Here is a 19,108-nt window from a genome sequence, read left to right as displayed (position 1 = left end):
GATAACTCTCAACTTTATGTCTCTGTCTTGGGCCACTCATACTTGCGTGTTCAGCTATGCTCTTGACATCATCAACCGGATGTCTATTAGACATCTCAACTTAACATATTCAATATTGAATTTACCTTTCTTCCCTGGATCTGCTTCTCCTCAATGCTTTCCCCGTCTCAGTAAGTAGCAGTTTCATCCTTCCAATTACTGAGGGTAGAAACTTCAGAGTCATCTCGTATTTTTTTTTTCCCTTATACCCCATATCTAACTTGTCAGCAAATCATATTGGCTCTACCGTCAAAGTATTTACAGAATCTGACAAATTTTCAGGACCTCCATCATTACTACCCTAATCCAAACCGCTGTTATCTCTGGCCGAGATCATTGAAACAGACTTCTAATTGATCTTCCAGCTTCTTCCCTTTCCTTCCTCCTGCCTCAATCTAGCCTTTGTTCGCCAGCCAGAGTGATTATAAAAGGAAAGTTAGATCATGTCACTCATGCTCAGAACCTTCAGTAGATTCCAATCTCAGAGTTAAAACCAGTGTCTTTAAAATGACTTACAAGACCTTGTTCTTTTGGACCTCATCTCATAATACTCATTGCCCTTTCTCACTCTGTTTTAGCTGCTGGCCTCTCTGCTTTTTCTTGAACACTCCAGGTATACTCCTGCATTTGCTCCTGCTGCCTGCTGTCTCTGGAATGGTCTTCCTTGAATATCCACAGGACTTGTTTCCTCACTTTATAAGTGCTTTGTGTAAATGTCACCTCAGGGAGACCTCTGACCAGTTTACCACTCATTTAAAATTGTAAATCATCCTCCCCTTGTCTTAGTTATCTAGTGCTGCCATAACGGAAATACCACATATGGGTGGCTTTAACAAACAGAAATTTATTTTCTCACAGTTTAGGAGGCTAGAAGTCTGAATTTAGGGTGCCAGCTCTAGGGGAAGGCTTTCTTAAAAAGGCTCTGGAGGAAGGTCCTTGTCTGTTTGAGCTTCTGCTCCTGGGCAGTCTTCATATGACTTGGTGTCTCTCTTCCCCCATCTCTGCTACTTTTGCTTGTTTAATCTCTTTTATATCTCAAAAGAGATGGACTCAAGATACAGTCTATACTAATCCTGCCTCATTAACACAACAAAGGCAACCCATTCCCAAATGAGATTATAACCATAGGCATAGAGATTAAGATTTATAACACATATTTTGGGGGGACATAATTCAACCTATAATACCCCCCTAGCACCCTGTATTTCCCCTTCTTAGTTTTATTTTTGTGGATAGTAATGATCACCACTTGGCATTCTGTATCCGTTACTTATTTGCTTGTTGACTGTCTATTAAATTCATGGTATATTATCCCTCTAGTTCTTTTTCTTTTCTCTTCGTTTCATTTCTCTTCCCTTACTTTCTTAATAAAATTGAGATTAATATAATATGATTATAGTGATTGCCTCTGGGTGGTGGAATGATAAGTAATTTTATTCTGTTTTTCTGTATTTCATAAATTTTCTACAATAAATATGTATCGATTTTGTACATTAAAGAAATAAGCATTATATATTTTTTTAATGCCTAACATGATTTCTCATTTAAAAACAATTAAGGTACATTTGACTAGGCCAGGAGTCCCTGGGTGGTGCAAAACAAAAGGTTGGAGGTTATAGTTTTCCCAGAGGTGCCTTGAAAGAAAGGCCTGGTGATCTACTTCCCAAAAATCAGCCGTTGAAAACCCTATGGAGCATAGTTCTTTTCTGATACACAGGGGATCACCATGAGTCGGAATCAACTTGACAGCAACTGGTTATGTAAGATTACTCTTATGAATGAGCCAGACCCCTCCCCCCCTTATGATTGATAAAACATTTTAAATATTATGGGGATAACAAAGGTTTTAGTATTTCTTTAAGCTTAGTAAAATTACACTATTTTATATTTAATTGCCTCATTTCCACAGATTAAAAAAAAAAACCCTGTGCTGTTGAGTCGATTCCGACTCATAGCGACCCTACAAGACAGAGTAGAACTGCCCCATAGAGTTTCCAAGGAGCGCCTGGCGGATTTGAACTGCTGACCCTTTTGGTTAGCGGCCATTGCACTTAACTACTACGGGACCAGGGTTTCCTTCCACAGATGAGGGGTCAGCAAATTTATGGGCCAGATAGTAAATATTTTAGGCTTTTCGGGAAATGTGGCCTCTGTTGCAACTTTTAATGCAAAAGCAGCCATAAACAATATGTGGGGTGGCTGTGTCCCAATAAGACTTTATTTACATAAACAAGCAGCAAGCTGGATTTGAAAACTGGATTGTGGATTAAGCTTTTTAATGTAGGCTTCTTCTATCTCAGAAATGAAAATATAAGTATGCTACTGAGTACTGGTTTCTTTACTATAAATCAATTATTAATGTATTATATTAATTGATATTTTTTGTTTGACATCACTCTGCAGTCTCTAGCAATTCTGTGCTCCCAAACAAGAAAACTAAGTAAAACATGACATCTAATATCTACTGATACCTTTCTTTAGGTTTGAATTAAAATTGCACTCAAATCCTATGTATCTCGATCCTTAATCATTATCTCAGTGGAAATTGTTTATTATCTCTATTTGTGATTCATTAAAACTCACAGGCATGCTATAGAACCTGTTCTGAATTTAGACATTTTCACATGTCCAGGTATCAGAAGCCCAGTGGCTCTTCCTTTCTCTGTGATTCTCTTCTGAAGAGGTGTAAAATACTGAGAATCAGAGTGTGAGAAGCTTGTGTGATAAAGGCCATGGTCCAGCTCGGGTGGTAGTAGTCCTTTAAATTGGCAACTGACGTATATTTTTTCTTAATATATTTTTCCCACAATGATATGAACAAAGATTTGACCTATTTTATATTATGCATGTAAACAAGCGAATATGAATTAAATTTTAAAATAAAAAATACTGTACTTACTACAGTGGGAGTTTAAAATAAAATATTAAAATTCAAATGCTTGGCAATTAATTCCTGATCACTGTTTTTATTTCTGATGCCTTACTCATAGGAACTATAAAAATTCCACAGTTGTTGCTATATAAGTATGTTCAGCAAATTTGCAGTGGTTTAATTAGTAATGACTGAGTTTATTCTCCATTAAAAGTAGCAAAATAATAATTTTAAAATGTGATGTTGAATGAGTTTAAAATGATTATTTTTTAGAATTAAAACATTCTATTTTTTTTAACTTAAATTCAATTACTGACATGTTTTCTACGGTTTTCAATATTTTAACTTTCTGGAAGGTATTCTTTAATCTAGGGAATTTAGGTTACTAATCTCTTGAAACTGAAAATCTTAAATGAATTTATTTAAAGTACCTTTTTTTATAGTGGTTATAATTTTAGAACATGCTGTGTTTGAAATGATAAATGTGAACATGAAAGCTCTATTTAAATTAGATTATTATTATTATTAATTATTATTTTTAGTTTTGTCCATCAACTAAAGGCACAACCAGATACCTCACTTCTACTGGTGCTGACGGAACAATCTGTTTCTGGCAATGGCATGTGAAAACAATGAAGTTTAGGTAAGTCTGGTAGTTGTTGAGCAATTTTGTGAAAAATTAAGTGTATTCATTTTTATTTAGTACCGTGTGGGATTCTTGTATATAGAAATATGTATGTGCATGTGTATATATATCATACTTCACTTGGATGTTAGAGTTTTTTTTTTCACTTGGATGTTAGAGTTTTTAGAATAAAATTTTCATTAAGCCAATGTTTTGACGAGGAATATCTGTTTCATTTCTTACTTTGGAAGAAGACTGAACTTTTCATAATGGTAGTAGTAAGGAATATGGTTAATTTGTTTGAAAAGCTTTAGTGCTAATACTGATGTCATAAAATATGTTTTCCAGGTTAAATGCATTTTTTACCTGAATGATGGAATAGTACTTGGGGACTACATCACTTTTGTGGTTTCTATAATATTGACACTAAATTTGTCCATATCCAGCATTTTGCTAAGATTCTTGCCCATTAGATGAGCATGATGAAAAACATAAACATGTTACTTTTCTCTTTAGAGATCGCCCAGTGAAATTTACTGAGAGATCCAGACCTGGAGTTCAGATATCTTGTTCATCATTCAGTTCTGGTATGTATAAAAGATGAATATGCTTTGAGTACCCAAAATATTAAGTGATTCAGTTTTAAAGGTAGTAAAAATGTATATGTTTGAGTTTTAATAGAAATATGCCAAAAATGTGAACCCTACACTATAATAGAAGAAACTTTTTAGACTCTAAATAACACGTAATAGTGGTTGAGTTTTTACATTTAACCACAATACCCACCAGAAAGGGAATTGTGGGTAAGGTCATTTGACTGGACAACATCCAACAAAAACAACAACATGAATAATATAGGAACATTTTGTTTTTGCATAAAATATAAAAAAATTAATTTCTCAAGGCTGTGACCTTTAGTATTTATGATCCAAAGTCTTGTATTTAGTGTACAGTCAGCGGATTTTCTTGGGTAACAATATAGTTGTCCTTTGAATATTTCTCTTGTTTTTTTTTCTGTATTTCATATTCTCTGAAAAGTTAATGTGTCTTTAATGGCTAGAGGATAGCCTTGTGTTTTTTGAAGCCCGTTTACTAATATAAGGCAGCATACAAATAAGGAAACAATCAGAGGGTTTTTTAAATTCGTTGGTACTCTTTTTTTCTTTTAATCTTCCAGGTGGTATGTTCATTACGACAGGTAGCACTGACCATGTGATTAGAATATATTATTTGGGTTCTGAGATCCCTGAGAAAATTGCAGAATTAGAGTCACATACGGTAAGAACAAAATGAGAAACTTAAATGTGTTGCTTTCTTTTTAACATTCCCAAAAAGTTAGTTTTATTTCTTCTTTTCGACGGCCCTGGGTTTTGGGTTATCCTCCTTTAATATAGATTGATGTTAAAATCTTTATGGCAAGATGTCTCTTTAGTAATGAAGATCAGTGTGAAATTCTGGATTTAGTAGGGTTGTATTTAAGATGAGTTCTATTTGACAGTATGGAAAAAGAAATATTTTGTGATACTCCTATTTTTAGCCTGCTGTACTTTATTAGTTATATAAACTGTTACTTTAAAATCTATACACTTAATAAAAGACATTAAATATGTGTTAGGAAAAAAATCTTTTTATTAAATTTAGCTTGTTGATCTTAGTATGATTGTTTTTGGAATGCCTTAAAAGACTCAATGTAATCTAATCCCACTTTGTTAGTAGCAGCCTTTCATATAGGGAACCAGCTATATGCCTGGGATGAAAGCCATTGGTGGCTGGCACTTTTCCTGTCTGTCTGTTCCCATTCTCCTATGGCTTTTTCAGGAAGCTTAGAGCCACTATTGTGTAGTTACATCGTTTTGCACCTTTAATCCATTTCTACCTCCACTTCCTTTGCTTATCCTCTTCTCCAAATGATTATTTACTTATTACATTTACTTATGATTATAGAGGTATTTCTGTTGCGGCTCACTGTACATCTCACGTGCCACATTGTCCAAATAGTATAGTCAGGAATTAAAAGCACATAGCTTTTCAGGTCTTAATGTTACTGTTCTAATTACTATTGACACCTCATTTGGAATAATATTTGTGTGCATTAATAAAATACATATATTTCCCCTGAAAAAAATAACTTAAAAAAATGCTTTTCGAGTTGCAGAATCAATCATGTTATTGAAATTTTTAGAAAATCGACCCCTATTAGAAACCTTCTCCTTGAGCTTTTGGAAAACAGTCTCCTGCTTTTTGTCTTATCACATAAACATAATTGGAAAGTCTCCTTATGAAGACTTACCTGAACCAAGTTAGATTCTCAACTTGCTGTTACTTATTCCTAGACACTAAAATCCTGGAATATCATTTAAACTGTGAAAGGGAAAAACTTAGGGAATATTTTAAAATCTCAGTCTGAGACTATCCAGTTGGAGAAGTCCATTTGTGCTACAGCATGCAAAGGATGGATTTTTGCAGTTGCCACCCAACCAGGTAAAGTTCATTGAGAGCTGAGAAAGAAGGAAAGAATAATTCAGGGAAAAAGGTGAAGAAAAGTTAATTTAGTTTTATTTGTAGGGGTCAAGCTAAGAATAAAAGTGAGAAAAAGTAAACACTTCGTGTTGGAATCAGTGGCTATTGTTAGTCACTAAAAATAAGGTTTCCCTTCAGGACATCTAAAACCAATCATTGTAACTGGCAATGAGAATACAGGATCTCTCAGATAAAGTACCACAGTGAAATCTTGAAACAGTATGAATCAGAGATACCTATAAACATATGAAGAAAGTTTGATAATTTTTAAAAATGAAAAATAATTTAAAGAAATTTAGTATCTGAGCTTTTTATTAAAAGTTTAGTTCAAATACAGTTCAATAATTGAGTGGTTTCTGAAAATGTATACAGCATTTGGGGGTACATTTGGCTCTATTTTTGAGGAATAAAGCAAAGAAAATTGTATATTTTGATTTACACCTTTATCTTCTCATTACCACTATATATATTGTTTTTAAAAGCATCTGGACTAATCATTTTAAAAGAAAGTTGAAACAGCACTATCTAAACTATAGTACTAAGTTTCAGATGAATCTGTTGGAAAATAATTAAGTAAATAATGTGGGAAACAGGAAATGTTTGATTTGTTTCTTTGAAATTAAAAAAATATGAAAAATTTAATTCAACTATTGTTAATTCAGCTATTTTAACGTGGCATTTTAGGTTAGTGTGCTCTCTTATGGGGGACATAGTAAATTAAAACCTAGTCAGAGCTATTTGGTTCTGGAAATAATGGTTTAGAAGTAGGTCTGCTTGTGTCTGGTTTGTCTCAAGTTTTTGAAGTATTCCTCCTAGTTACTTAATGCACTGTTTCAGTGTTCATTACAAAATTATTTTTAGAAAATTAGAGGTTTTTTAAAAAGGAAATTAACAGCATTAAAAAAAAATCTACTCCATGATGCTTTTGCATGTGAATTTGTTTTACAAATACATTAATTCTAACCAAAAATATGTTATTTTATGTCTTAGGACAAAGTTGTTGCTGTTCAGTTCTGTAACAATGGAGACAGGTAATTATGTAGTACATATCTGTGTAAACAGGTGCTTGATATGTTTTACCATTCCCTCCGAAGCAGCCCCCTCTACTACAGATATCTTATTTCTATCCAGGCACACTTAAGCTAAAATCCCTTGTCTTTTTTTTCCCCCGTTTTTGAGGTTTAATTTTAAGACAGGTAACCACTCCCACCTTGAGAGAAGGCTCTCCATTAGGAGTCCAAGATATTCTATGTTTTCTTCATGTAAACAATGATGTTTCTCCAGTCATGTGACTCAAGTGTAAAAATTATATTAGAGAATGTGGTAGTGATCTATGTTGCAGCATGTGTCAGTATGTCATTCCTTTTTAGTAATGAATAATATTCCATTATATGGCTATACTACTTTTTGCTTATCCATTTGGCAGGTGATTGACATTTGAGTTCTTTCCATGTTTTGGCTATTATGAATAATGCTGCTATGAACATTTGTTTATAAGTTTTTGTGTGGACATGTGTTTTCATTTCTCTTGGGTATAAACCTAGGAATGGAGTTGCTGGGTCATATGGTAACTCTATGTTTAACCTTTGAGGAACTGCCATACTCACCAGCAATGTATAAGGGTGAACATATAACATTTATAATCGTAAAAAAGTGATTTCCATTTTGGAGAAAAATAGCAAGGCTATTTTATTTACACTCTTTCTCTTCAGTTTAAGATTTGTTAGTGGAAGTAGAGATGGAACAGCAAGAATTTGGCAATATCAGCAACAAGAATGGAAGAGTATAGTGCTAGATATGGCTACTAAAATGACTGGGTAAGATTGGACTTTAGATATTTCAGTGATTCTTATATGGTATACACTTAAATTATTGATTCATATTAAATAATAAGCATACAGTATTATCTTTTTAAATTAGTAAATAATTTGAATTTAATTGGCAGAAGCAAAGTTTGCATCTGTATTCAGTCTCTTAAGTAAATTGTCTCTTGCTTTTGATTGATTGATAGACTGAATGATAGGAACATTGCTAATTCATTCAAAATTCTATTCTTTTGTGACCCAAAGATCTCTCTGCTCTACTGATACCCACATAGTCATTCTCTGTGTTAGTTTGTATAGGTCACTTTTTTTTATATATATCTGTACTACTTTCTACCTTGAGGATTGGCCCTGTTAAATGTCATCATATGTTTAACTATTTCTCTAACTTACTTAGGATATACTTATAATATTTCAGAGTGTTAGCATTCCTTCTCAACCTTATCTGTATGCTTAATCAGCATTCTATTTCATCACTTTCACTGTTACTGGAAGGTACATAAATTGTCTCTTTAGGACACTAGAGTTTCTTTAAGATATGACCCTGGAAATTTTCTTCCCATTAATAAAACTATAAAACTGACTTATAGTTATAGCCAGCTATTGATAATAAACCAAAAACCAAACCGGTTTCCGTGGAGTCGATTGTGACTCATAGCGACCCTATAGGACAGAGTTGCACTGCCCTATAGCATTTCCAAGGAGCAGCTGGTGGATTCGAACTGCCGACCTTTTGGTTAGCAGCCGTAGCTCTTAACCACTGTGCCACCAGGGCTCCTGCTATTGATAATATATTAGAATAAATCAGAAGTTACTGAATTTCTCACTACTTTTTTTAATAAGGCATGCCAAGTTTAAAAAAAAATTATTTAAGGGGATAAAATGGGCATTACAAATTTTCTTCCTGTTTTCTGTTATCCAACATAACCTTGTGTTTTACTTTTTAATTTTTTTGGTATATTTTCAGTGTTTTTGTATATTTCTTTCTTGTTTCCTTTTTTTTTTTTTGTTTTGATTCTCAGCTATTTAAGCATCAATTTTTTGTCTTTTTGGTTCTTTTTCTCCCTGAAATAAACTTACTGGTACTGCTCTGTGTTGGTACATTTATTATTTTTTTTCTTTCATGAGTACTTAAAAATATAATCCAGGTTTTTTTTTTTTTTTTTCATGTGAACAGTTGTGTGCTCTTGGAGAGATTTTTCTTAATTTGTTATTTTAGATGCATCTTTGGTGAAAAATGTACAAGGTGTGAATATCTAAAATTATTTTGTTTAGGAGTAATTTGCCATCTGGAGAAGACAAAGTCACTAAACTTAAGGTGACTATGGTGGCCTGGGATCGCTATGACACCACAGTTATTACTGCAGTGAACAATTTCCTTTTGAAAGTATGGAATTCTATTACAGGACAGCTTCTGCATACTTTATCTGTAAGTATTCTATTTTCAGAGTAATTAGGATGCTCAAAAGGGAATTAGTCTAGGAGATAGGAAATTTAAGTTCCAGTTTCCTTTCTATGACTTACTAGCCCTTGGAGAAGGTATTAAACTTTGTGGGGCCTCTTTTGACATATTTGTAAAATAGGGATAGTAACATGGTATATACATGTATCAAGAAAACTTTTTGAGGCTCTTTCCAAGTCTAAAAATTTATTCATTTACTATGTTATGATATGCAGTCCAGAGTGTATAAGTTATTGTGGTTTTAATAGGAATTGGAATTTTTTGTTGTTATTTTGAAGGTTGGATTAAGCTTATTTAGACAAGGATCCCCTGTGTATTCAGGGATTAGTATATGCAAGAAATAGAGGTAAGGGAAAGAAGCAGGTGATATACGGTGTCTTTTCCTCTTTATTCTTAAAAATATCTTTGTCATAGTACAATAGATAAGTGCTAACTTTGGTGAAAGGTAAGACAGTACACAATACTGGGGAAGCTAGCACAGCTTGTACAAGGCAAGGTCATGGAAGCTCCCTGAGGGACCAAATTGCTGGGCTGAGGGCTATGGGGACTGTGGTTTTGGGGAACATCTAGCTCAATTGACATAATATAGTTTATAAAGAAAATGTTCTACATTCTACTTTGGTGAGCAGCGTCTGGGGTCTTAAAAGCCTGTGAGCAGCTATCTAAGATACTCCACTGGTCTCACTTCTTTGGAAGCAAGAGAGACTGAAGAAAATGAAAGATGCAAGGAAAAGATTAGTCCAAAGGATTAATGGACCACATTTACCATGACCTCCACCAGACTGAGTCTAGTACAACTAGATGGTGCCCAGTTACCACCACCAACTGCTCTGACAGGGAGCACAATAGAGGGTCCTGGACAGATCTGGAGAAAAATGTAGAACAAAATTCTAACAAAAAAGACCAGATTTACTGGCTTGACAGACTGAAGAAACCTGGAGAGTATGGCCCCTGGACACTCTTAGTTCAGTAATGAAGTCACTTCTGAGGTTCACCCTTCAGCAAAGATTGGACAGGCCTGTAAAACAAAACAAGACTAAAGGGATATACCATCCCAGGGGCAAGGACTAGAAGACAGGAGGGGACAGGAAGGCTGGTAATAGGGAACCCACGGTCGAGAAGGGAGAGTGTTGGCATGTTGTGTTAACCAATGTCATAAAACAGTATGTGTACTGAAGAAACTAGTTTGTTCTACAAACCTTCATCTAAAGTACAATATATATATATATTTCTCATAGTAAAAGGCTGCAGTATTTGTGGTATGAAAAGTTGAAAGGCTTAGTAGCAGAAATCACATGGATGGAGTTTGTGATTATCAGTTTATCCTGATACTGGTTGACTTCAGGTTAAATTCCATTTAAATGCTTTATTTCTTGTCTGCTTCAGTTATCTGTTTTAGCACCACTCAGTTACCAATTTGAAAGGATTTTAAAGGGAGAAAGACCAAATGATTGCTGTCTTAGTTATCTAGTGCTGCCATAACGGAAATACCACAAGTGGATGGCTTTAACAAAGATAGATTTATTTTCTCACAGTCTAGTAGGTTACAAGTCCAAATTCAGGGCATGGGCTTCAGGGGAAGGCTTTCTCTCTCTGTCGGCTCTGGAGGAAGGTCCTTATCCTCTGGCCGAGGAGCTTCTCAAGCTCAGGGACCCCGTGTCCAAAGGACATGCTCTGCTCCTGGTGCTGCTTTCTTGGTGATATGAGGTCCCCAACTCTGCTTGCTTCCCTTTCCTTTTATCTCTTGAGAGATAAAAGATGGTGCAGGCCACATCCCAGGTAAACTGCCTTTACCTTGGATCAGGGAGGTGACCTGAGTGAGGGCGGTGTTACAATCCCACCCTAATCCTCTCAACATAAAATTACAATCACAAAACAGAGGACAACCATACAGTACTGGGAATCATGGCCTAACCAAGTTGATACACACTTGTTGGGGGACATAATTCAGTCCGTGAAAATTGCCATATGGTTTACATAGTAGTGAGTGATAGGGTTCAGGATAGACTCTAATTTTCATGACTCTTAACTCAGTTCTCTTTGTAGTATATCATGGTGTCGTCTGTGTGCGATAATCTTAGTCTAAGGCCTCTTAGGTTTATAAAGATTTGTTAACATTGGAACAGTTCTCATTTTATCTTTCATATACCCCTCAAGTTCTCTTTCCTAAATAAACCTCTAGCACTGTGTTAGTGAAGCCTGAGGTTCTTCCTTTTACCTGTTAAGCCAATGCTTACCTGGTTCTGGTTTTCCATATTTCCTGATAAGTTTCTATAAATATGTCTGGAAAAGCTGGTACTATTTGCTTGGCTCTTTACTAGGAAACATTTGTCTACAACATCACTGTCCAATAGGAATATAATGTGAGTCACATATGAAATTTAAATTTTTTCTGGTAGCCACAATAAAAAAGTAAAACAGGGAAAATTGATTTTAATAATATATTTTATTTAACCCAATATATCCAAAATGCTAGCACTTCAACATGTAATTAATATAAAAATTATTAATGAGATGTTTTACATTATTTTATACCAAGTATTTGAAATTTAGTGTGTATTTCACACACAGAGAACATTTCAGTTCATACTAGCCACATTTCAAATGCTAAATAGCCATTTGTGGCTAAACCAAAAACCAAAACCAGACCTGTTGCTGTCGAGTCGATTCCGACTCATAGGACCCTTTTGGACAGCGCAGCCCTTTATCTCTAAAATCACAATTGCAAAAGCCATGTTGTAGCTATGGCTTTTTATAAGTTCATGTAAAAGTCCTGATAAGTACTTTGATGTAGAATCCTGGTTAGTGGCACTCTTCCCACAGGTTGACTTACAGGTCATCTGTTCTCAGTAAATTTTATTGAGGAAATTTTAAGACAGACTATTTTTAGTCCTCCTAACAGTCTTGGTATAGTACTTATGTTTCCTGTTGTAACAATTTATGTATCAAGGTTTTGGTGGGGTGTAAAGTTCTTCCATTCAGCAGATGGAACACTTGTTGAACATTTATTGTGTGCCAGGCACTGAGCTAGGTGCTAGGGATAAATGGTTAATTAAACAGAGTCCTTGTCCTCCTGGATCTTACAGCTTATCAAGAGAGAAAAATATTTAATAAGTGCCAAGAAGAAAAATTACAAGATGAAATGCAAGCTTCTATCAGGGTGACCTAATCTGGTCTGGAAGGTCAGAGAGAGCTTCCTGAGGAACTGAAGTGTGGGTTACGATTTGAAAGGTGTGTAGCAGTTACCCAGGTCTCAGCTTAAATGTCACTTCTTGACAAGGCCTTCCCTGATCAATCTAAAATAGCTTCCCGGTCTTTGACTTATTCCATCACTTTGCTTTATTGTCATCATAGCATTTATAACTACCTGATATTTTGTTGTTAACATTCTGTCTTTTGTGGTGGGGGCTCAATAAATATTTGGTGAATTACATATGTGAAGAGGTTGTGAAAGGGGGAACGTTCAAAGGTCCTGAGAATTTGGCTATAGAGAGTAGACATGACTGCAGAAGTAGACAGGGGCCAGACCATTCAGGGTCTTGTAAGGTCTATCCTAAGATTAGTTGGTAACTATTAAAGGTTTTAAAGCAAGGAGTGCCATGTGAATTTTGCTTTTGAAGAATAGTAATTCTGGCTACAGGGTAGAGAGACTATTTTGGAGTGAGCCTAAGAGTGACTGTGGGTAGATGGGGGGGGGGGTGGTCTATGGTAGTAGCCAGGTGGGAGTAATAATGATAATTTAGGTTACTATGGTGGTGGTAGAAATACAGGTGTTCTTAATTGAGAGATATATAATGTGGGAGTCAAGGTATTTAGCAGTTCTGGGTGGGGAAGTGTGTCGGGAAGGTGAGGGCATTAGAGGGCCCAGGTACCTTGAGTAAAGTAATAGCAGACAAATAAATGCAAATACTGCAGATGATAAATCTTAAGACATTTCTGATTTTGACCAGGTTTTGTTCCCCATGACCCAATGACTATACCCTCATCCTAAGGCATGTAGTAATCAAATAAAAATCCCTGTTTAAAAACCTCCCTTTCCCAATGTACACTGATTAAAGGCTGAACAACCTCAATAAAGTAGAGCATGTTCCCCTCAGTTCATTGAAGTAATAGGTTTCCATTTCATTATCATTTGAGTTTAACAAAGTAATTTTATTATTTCCTGGTTTAGGAACCTGAGAAAATATTTGCTATATCAAATTGATGATTCAGCGAGGGAATTTATTATAACAAATAAATAAAGAACTTTTCAGCAGTCACCGGGAAAAGAATTTGTTGAACTTTCAGTTGTGACAATTCATTGTAATGGGATTTTATCTACTCAACACTGCATTTTGAGCCAGTCTACAGTTATTTCTTAGTAAGCTATTTTTGTCCATAATGGTAAAATGGTAGAATACTATATTAGTCCCTATTTTTATACCATGAGTTAACATAATATGCAATTTTGAGGTTCATGATATATAGTTATTTCTAGAAGCTCCTGGTAGATAATATGCTGATATTTCCTAAGTGAAATGCAACTTTGGGAGCATCTGTATGTTTTTTTAAGGCTTTGAACCTGTTGTTAATCAGGTAAGAGGCTAGGTAATAAACATTTTAGGCTTTGAAGGCTATATACAGTGTCTGTTGCATATCTTTTTTGTTTGTTTAAATATAAAAACCATTCTTAGTTCACAGACTGTGTGTATACAAAGACTTCTGGGGTCTAGATTTGGCTTGCAGGCTGCAGTTTGCTGACCCCTGACTAAGGTTTCTGTATACTAATATAAACCGGTTGCCGTGGAGTTGATTCCAACTCATAGGGCCCCTATAGGACAGAGTAGAACTGCCCCATAGGGTTTCCAAGGAGCGCTGGTGCATTCGAACTGCTCACCTTTTGGTTAGCAGCCTAGCTCTTAACCACTATGCCACCAGGGTTCCATAAACTAAAATATACTTTGATTGGTTAAATGTAACATAGAGCATTGGTTTTCAAACTTGTATTTTAGCAGCAAATCTATTGTTCAGTTAACATCTTAAATGAAATTCCAAGTATAAAACAGCTATGGAACACAGCCACTCTATTTTATCCTTTGAATGTATCGTGGGGCCTGCCAAAATATAATTTGAATACCAGTTCTTATGGATTAAATTGTGTGTCCCCCAAAAATATGTGTTGCAAATCCTAACCCCTATTGCTATAAGTTTGAGGACTTGATATCAATTGGTTTGGTTTAAGTTTTATACCTGTGTATGTAATCCTATTTGGGAATAGGGCTTTCTTTGTTACGTTAATAGTGGCCCTGTCAGTGTAGGGTGTGTCTTAAGCCAATCACTTTTGAGATATAAAAGGAGCAGATTAGGCACAGACCAAGCAAGCACAAATGGAGAAAGATTGATGCCACCTAGAGATCACCATATCCCATTGTCTAGTCGATTCCCACTCATAGCGACCCTATAGGACAGGACAGAGTAGAACTGCTCCACAGGGTTTCCAAGGAGCGCCTGGTGGACTGGAACTGCCGACCTTTTGGTTAGCAGCCATAGCTCTTAACCACTATGCCACCAGTGTTTCCTGGAGATCACCAAGGAGTCCAGAACAGAAGCTGAAAAGAGACAGACAAGGATCTTACCCCAAAGCCAACAGAGAGAGAAAGCCTTTCCCTAATAACAGTACTAGATAGCCAAGATACCAGTGATAGAGAATGCTAGATGAAAAACAATGAAGGTTTGTCTGTTATCACTGTGGTAGAATTGGATGTTAATGAGAGATTCTATTTGTCACATTTTCTGTGGCTTTTTAAATAGCAGAGTCCTTTTTTTAAATAAACCAGTTCTGGTATTTGAGCCCTAACTCTGGTTAATGAGCCCTAACTATTTGGACCATCTCTATTTTAAACACCTTCCCTAGTCTCCTATTGATACTTTATAAAATCAGCAATTATGCATATAAGGAACTCTTACTGAACTGTATTATTCGTCTAATGTCCATGGAGTAAATTTCAATTAGTAGACATGGATTCATCTGAACCAGATTGATAACACTCCCAAGACCTTTTGACAAAATAAATCAGGTGCTCTGTGTTACTTTTCACTTTTAATACTGATTTTATTACAGGGACATGATGATGAAGTATTTGTTTTGGAAGCACATCCATTTGATCAAAGGATTATACTTTCAGCGGGTCATGATGGGAACATTTTTATTTGGGACCTTGACCGGGGGACCAAAATTCGAAATTACTTTAACATGGTAAGAAAAATCTGTGTTTAGTTCATATTCAAAATGACTTATATGATATCTTGGTAATTAATATCTATTGCCAAGGAATTCCTTGTCATTTGTCTTTAAGTTAGTAAAATAAGTCAGAGAATGAACTAAGATCTGAGAATAAGGCCAATCCAGAATAAGGCCTTTCGGGGCGATTGTATTATCTTGGTGTCAGCATTTTCCAAGTTCTGGTCTCTAGGCCTGAAACTCTAGAAACTCAAATTTATTTAAACTTTTGGAGCTACACCAACCTAACCCACAAAAAGATTAATGTTTAAATTGTAATCCTAATTTATAAATTACAACAGTGACTGTAATACTAGCATCTGCCTCTAGTAAATCCCATATGGCATAATTAGTAATTGGAGGTTGTTTGGTAAATGTAGAATTGGAGATATGGATACTCTTAAGATATATTTCATGCAAACCGTGGAAAAATCTGACTTTATCTCTTCTCCTAGTGGAACACCCTTCTACGGTGATGAGAATACTGATAATCCACCATATTTAGTGCCCCTCTCTGAAGAGTAGTTGTAAATAAACGTTTCTAAATTGTTGCCCTTTGAGCTCCCTTTTGAAGGCTTTATACAAATCCAGAGTGTTAAGAATACCCTCTGTCTTTTGTTAGTAAAATTGTTTTGTGTGTTTTAATTTTAGGCTGATGATTTTAAGGCTTAATTTCATTACAGCTTTAGATGTGAAGATAATATTTTGACTTTTCTGAGACAGCACTCTCATGAATTTCATTAGGTTTGGGTCTTTTTTAAAAATCTTCTCAGCCACCTATGTACTATTTTTCGAGGTATGACAGTGCTGGTGATGATTGATGTCATCCGTTGCTTTTTGATTCTCCTTAATTTCTCTCAGAGCTTTACTGTTTGAGTAGGGTTCTGGCTACAGAAGCCTAAGAGAGTACATTGGAATGTTGATGCATCACAGAATCCAAGGTATTAGCAAGGAGAAGCTATCACCTACTTATTATTTGAAAATCACTCTTTAGATGACTTATAGAGACTCTTCTGAATTTCAGATTGAAGGTCAAGGCCATGGTGCAGTGTTTGATTGTAAATTTTCACCAGATGGAAACCATTTTGCCTGCACAGATTCTCATGGGCATTTGCTGCTTTTTGGTTTTGGGTGCAGTAAATATTATGAAAAGGTTAGTATTTTAAATTTTTGTTATAGACTGCAATTTGGGATTTTATCATTCATAAATTTTGGTTGAAGTCTTCCAGTTAATAGGAGTTGTGTGTCAAAATACATAAAACAAGAAAGTCACCTTTCTTGGTAAACGTTTCTGTCACTGCCAGCACTTTAGGCTTGGTGCTGGGAATAACTTAAGATGTAGTGTGATTAATGTAGATATAAAAATTCAGTAGGAAATCCTTTTGCTTAGAACCGATTCTTATGGACTATCTTACAGGTGTAATAGAGAATGACTCTCCCAGAATGTATCCTCTGCTTACCATAAATTATTTGTATGGGAATAAACAACTAGTGACTGACTGTAATTATTTTCTTGGCTGACTATTTTACCTGTTATTAATCCTATTGAAATATTTTGGAATTAACTTAATTGGTTCATTATATTTTGTTAGCTGTGAATTTGGAATAGATTTTAGGATCTTAGAGTTGGAAGAGGACTCAGAAGCATTTGAATTTAGCCCAATACTTATATCACCTTTGCGTGCCTTTGATGTGATTGATACTTACCTGTCTTACCATTTATATTTCATCTATCCTTTTTGAATAAAAATAAGCAAGGAAAACATAGTTATTTGGGGGTGTATGATTTTGCAGCTGAAAAATAATACCTAACTTTTTCCACTGCGTTGTTGCTTTACTTATTCCTATCACAATTGGAGAAATACTACACAGGACCAAAAAATAACGCACATTTTAGGAATTTCTTGAGAAAATATGGGACCACCATCTAGTTAATTCACTTCTACTTAGGAGGAACACATTGGCAACAGAAGACTACAAGAGAGTGCAAGATTTGCCTGATTTGAAAAATGCATATGCCCTAGGAATGAAAATACATGTTCTTATCTATAAACTCCCTGTGTATGTTAAATACTAAAAATCTGTCGTAAAGATTCCAGATCAGATGTTCTTCCACACTGATTATCGACCTCTTATTCGTGATGCCAATAACTATGTATTGGATGAACAAACCCAACAAGCTCCTCACCTCATGCCTCCCCCATTCTTGGTGGATGTTGATGGAAACCCTCATCCCACAAAGTTCCAACGGCTAGTGCCAGGACGGGAAAATTGTAAGGATGAACAACTTATACCACAGCTGGGTTATGTGGCTAATGGTATGTTTTCTCCAAAATCAAATTTTAAACATTTTACAAAGTGTTGTACTTGCTAAAACTCTGGAGTAGGTGAATATTTTTATTAATTTTCAGTCGTATACTACTTTTTACCTGCTAGAGTACTTTTACATTATTTATCTTAGTTACCTAGTGGTGCTATAACAGAAATACCACAAGTGGATGGCTTTAGCAAACAGAAATTTATTCTCTCAGTGTTAAGTAGGCTAGAAGTCTGAATTCAGGGTGCCAGCTCCAGGGGAAGGCTTTCTCTATTTGTTGGCTCTGGGGGAAGGCCCTTGTCATCAGTCTTCCCCTGGGTTTAGGAGTTTCTCAGTGCAGGGACCCAAGGTCTAAAGAATGCACTCCGCTTCTGGCTGTTCTTTCTTGGTGTAGGAGGTCCCTCTCTCTGCTGATTTCTCTTTCCTTTTATTTCTTGTAAGATAAAAGGTGATGCAGGCCACACTCCAGGGAAATTCCCCTTACATTGGATCAAGGCTGTGACCTTAGTAAGGGTGTTGCATCCCACCCTCATCCTCTATAACATAACCTAATCTTGCCTCATTAACCACAGGCAGAGATTAGAATTTACAACACATAGGACAATTACAGGAAACCCTGGTCGCGTAGTGGTTAAGTGCTACAGCTGCTAACCAAAGGGTCGGCAGTTTGAATCCACCAGGTCCTCCTTGGAAACTCTACAGGGCAGTTCCACTCTGTCCTATAGGGTCGTTATGAGTCGGAAGCGACTTGATGGCAGTGGGTTTCTGGGTTAGGACAAAATGGAGGACAACCACACAATACTGGGAATCATGGCCAAACCAAGTTAACACATATTTTGGGGGGACACAATTCAGTTCATGACAGTAGGTTAGGACAAAAAAAGCATACCTTTAACTAGAGAATGTGGTGACCTTCTTAGAAACCCTGAGCATATCTTTCTGTTAACCCTTAACTGTATTCACTTCTAGTAGTGCTTAAATGTGCTATAATGTGTTAAGCTTTTATAGCTGGTCAAATTCCATCATTCATACATAGTATGTAGTTAATGGACCTCAGAGACTAGGAAACTTCAAAAACCACAGACTGGAAAATAGCTATTGGCCTTCTTTACATTTGAAATGCAAAGAATTATGGAGAATCGGGGAGAGGGACATAAGTGCTTAAGTAACACTCAATCTTGGAAGATGTTG

At 35.7% G+C, this 19,108-nt stretch overlaps 1 protein-coding gene across 3 annotated transcripts in view; it reads left to right on the top strand.

Moving 5' to 3' along the window:
• Positions 1–19,108, top strand: part of BRWD3 (bromodomain and WD repeat domain containing 3) — a 124,718-nt gene that overhangs the window by 54,602 nt on the left and 51,008 nt on the right. Inside the window, exons 9-17 of one of the 3 annotated variants that reach the window (XM_003412761.4) lie at positions 3,454–3,554; positions 4,053–4,123; positions 4,714–4,814; positions 7,047–7,087; positions 7,769–7,873; positions 9,155–9,308; positions 15,442–15,576; positions 16,625–16,753; positions 17,693–17,918. In XM_003412761.4, coding sequence (XP_003412809.3) covers positions 3,454–3,554; positions 4,053–4,123; positions 4,714–4,814; positions 7,047–7,087; positions 7,769–7,873; positions 9,155–9,308; positions 15,442–15,576; positions 16,625–16,753; positions 17,693–17,918 — 1,063 coding nt within the window. Of the gene's footprint in view, positions 1–3,453; positions 3,555–4,052; positions 4,124–4,713; positions 4,815–7,046; positions 7,088–7,768; positions 7,874–9,154; positions 9,309–12,427; positions 12,573–15,441; positions 15,577–16,624; positions 16,754–17,692; positions 17,919–19,108 lie in introns of those variants that run through there. The other 2 variants (XR_010319814.1, XM_064278609.1) reach the window with 2 other exon arrangements.

Source organism: Loxodonta africana, chromosome X, assembly GCF_030014295.1.
Source record: "Loxodonta africana isolate mLoxAfr1 chromosome X, mLoxAfr1.hap2, whole genome shotgun sequence".
Classification (NCBI taxonomy): domain Eukaryota; kingdom Metazoa; phylum Chordata; class Mammalia; order Proboscidea; family Elephantidae; genus Loxodonta; species Loxodonta africana.
This window is presented reverse-complemented; position numbering and strand designations above follow the sequence as displayed.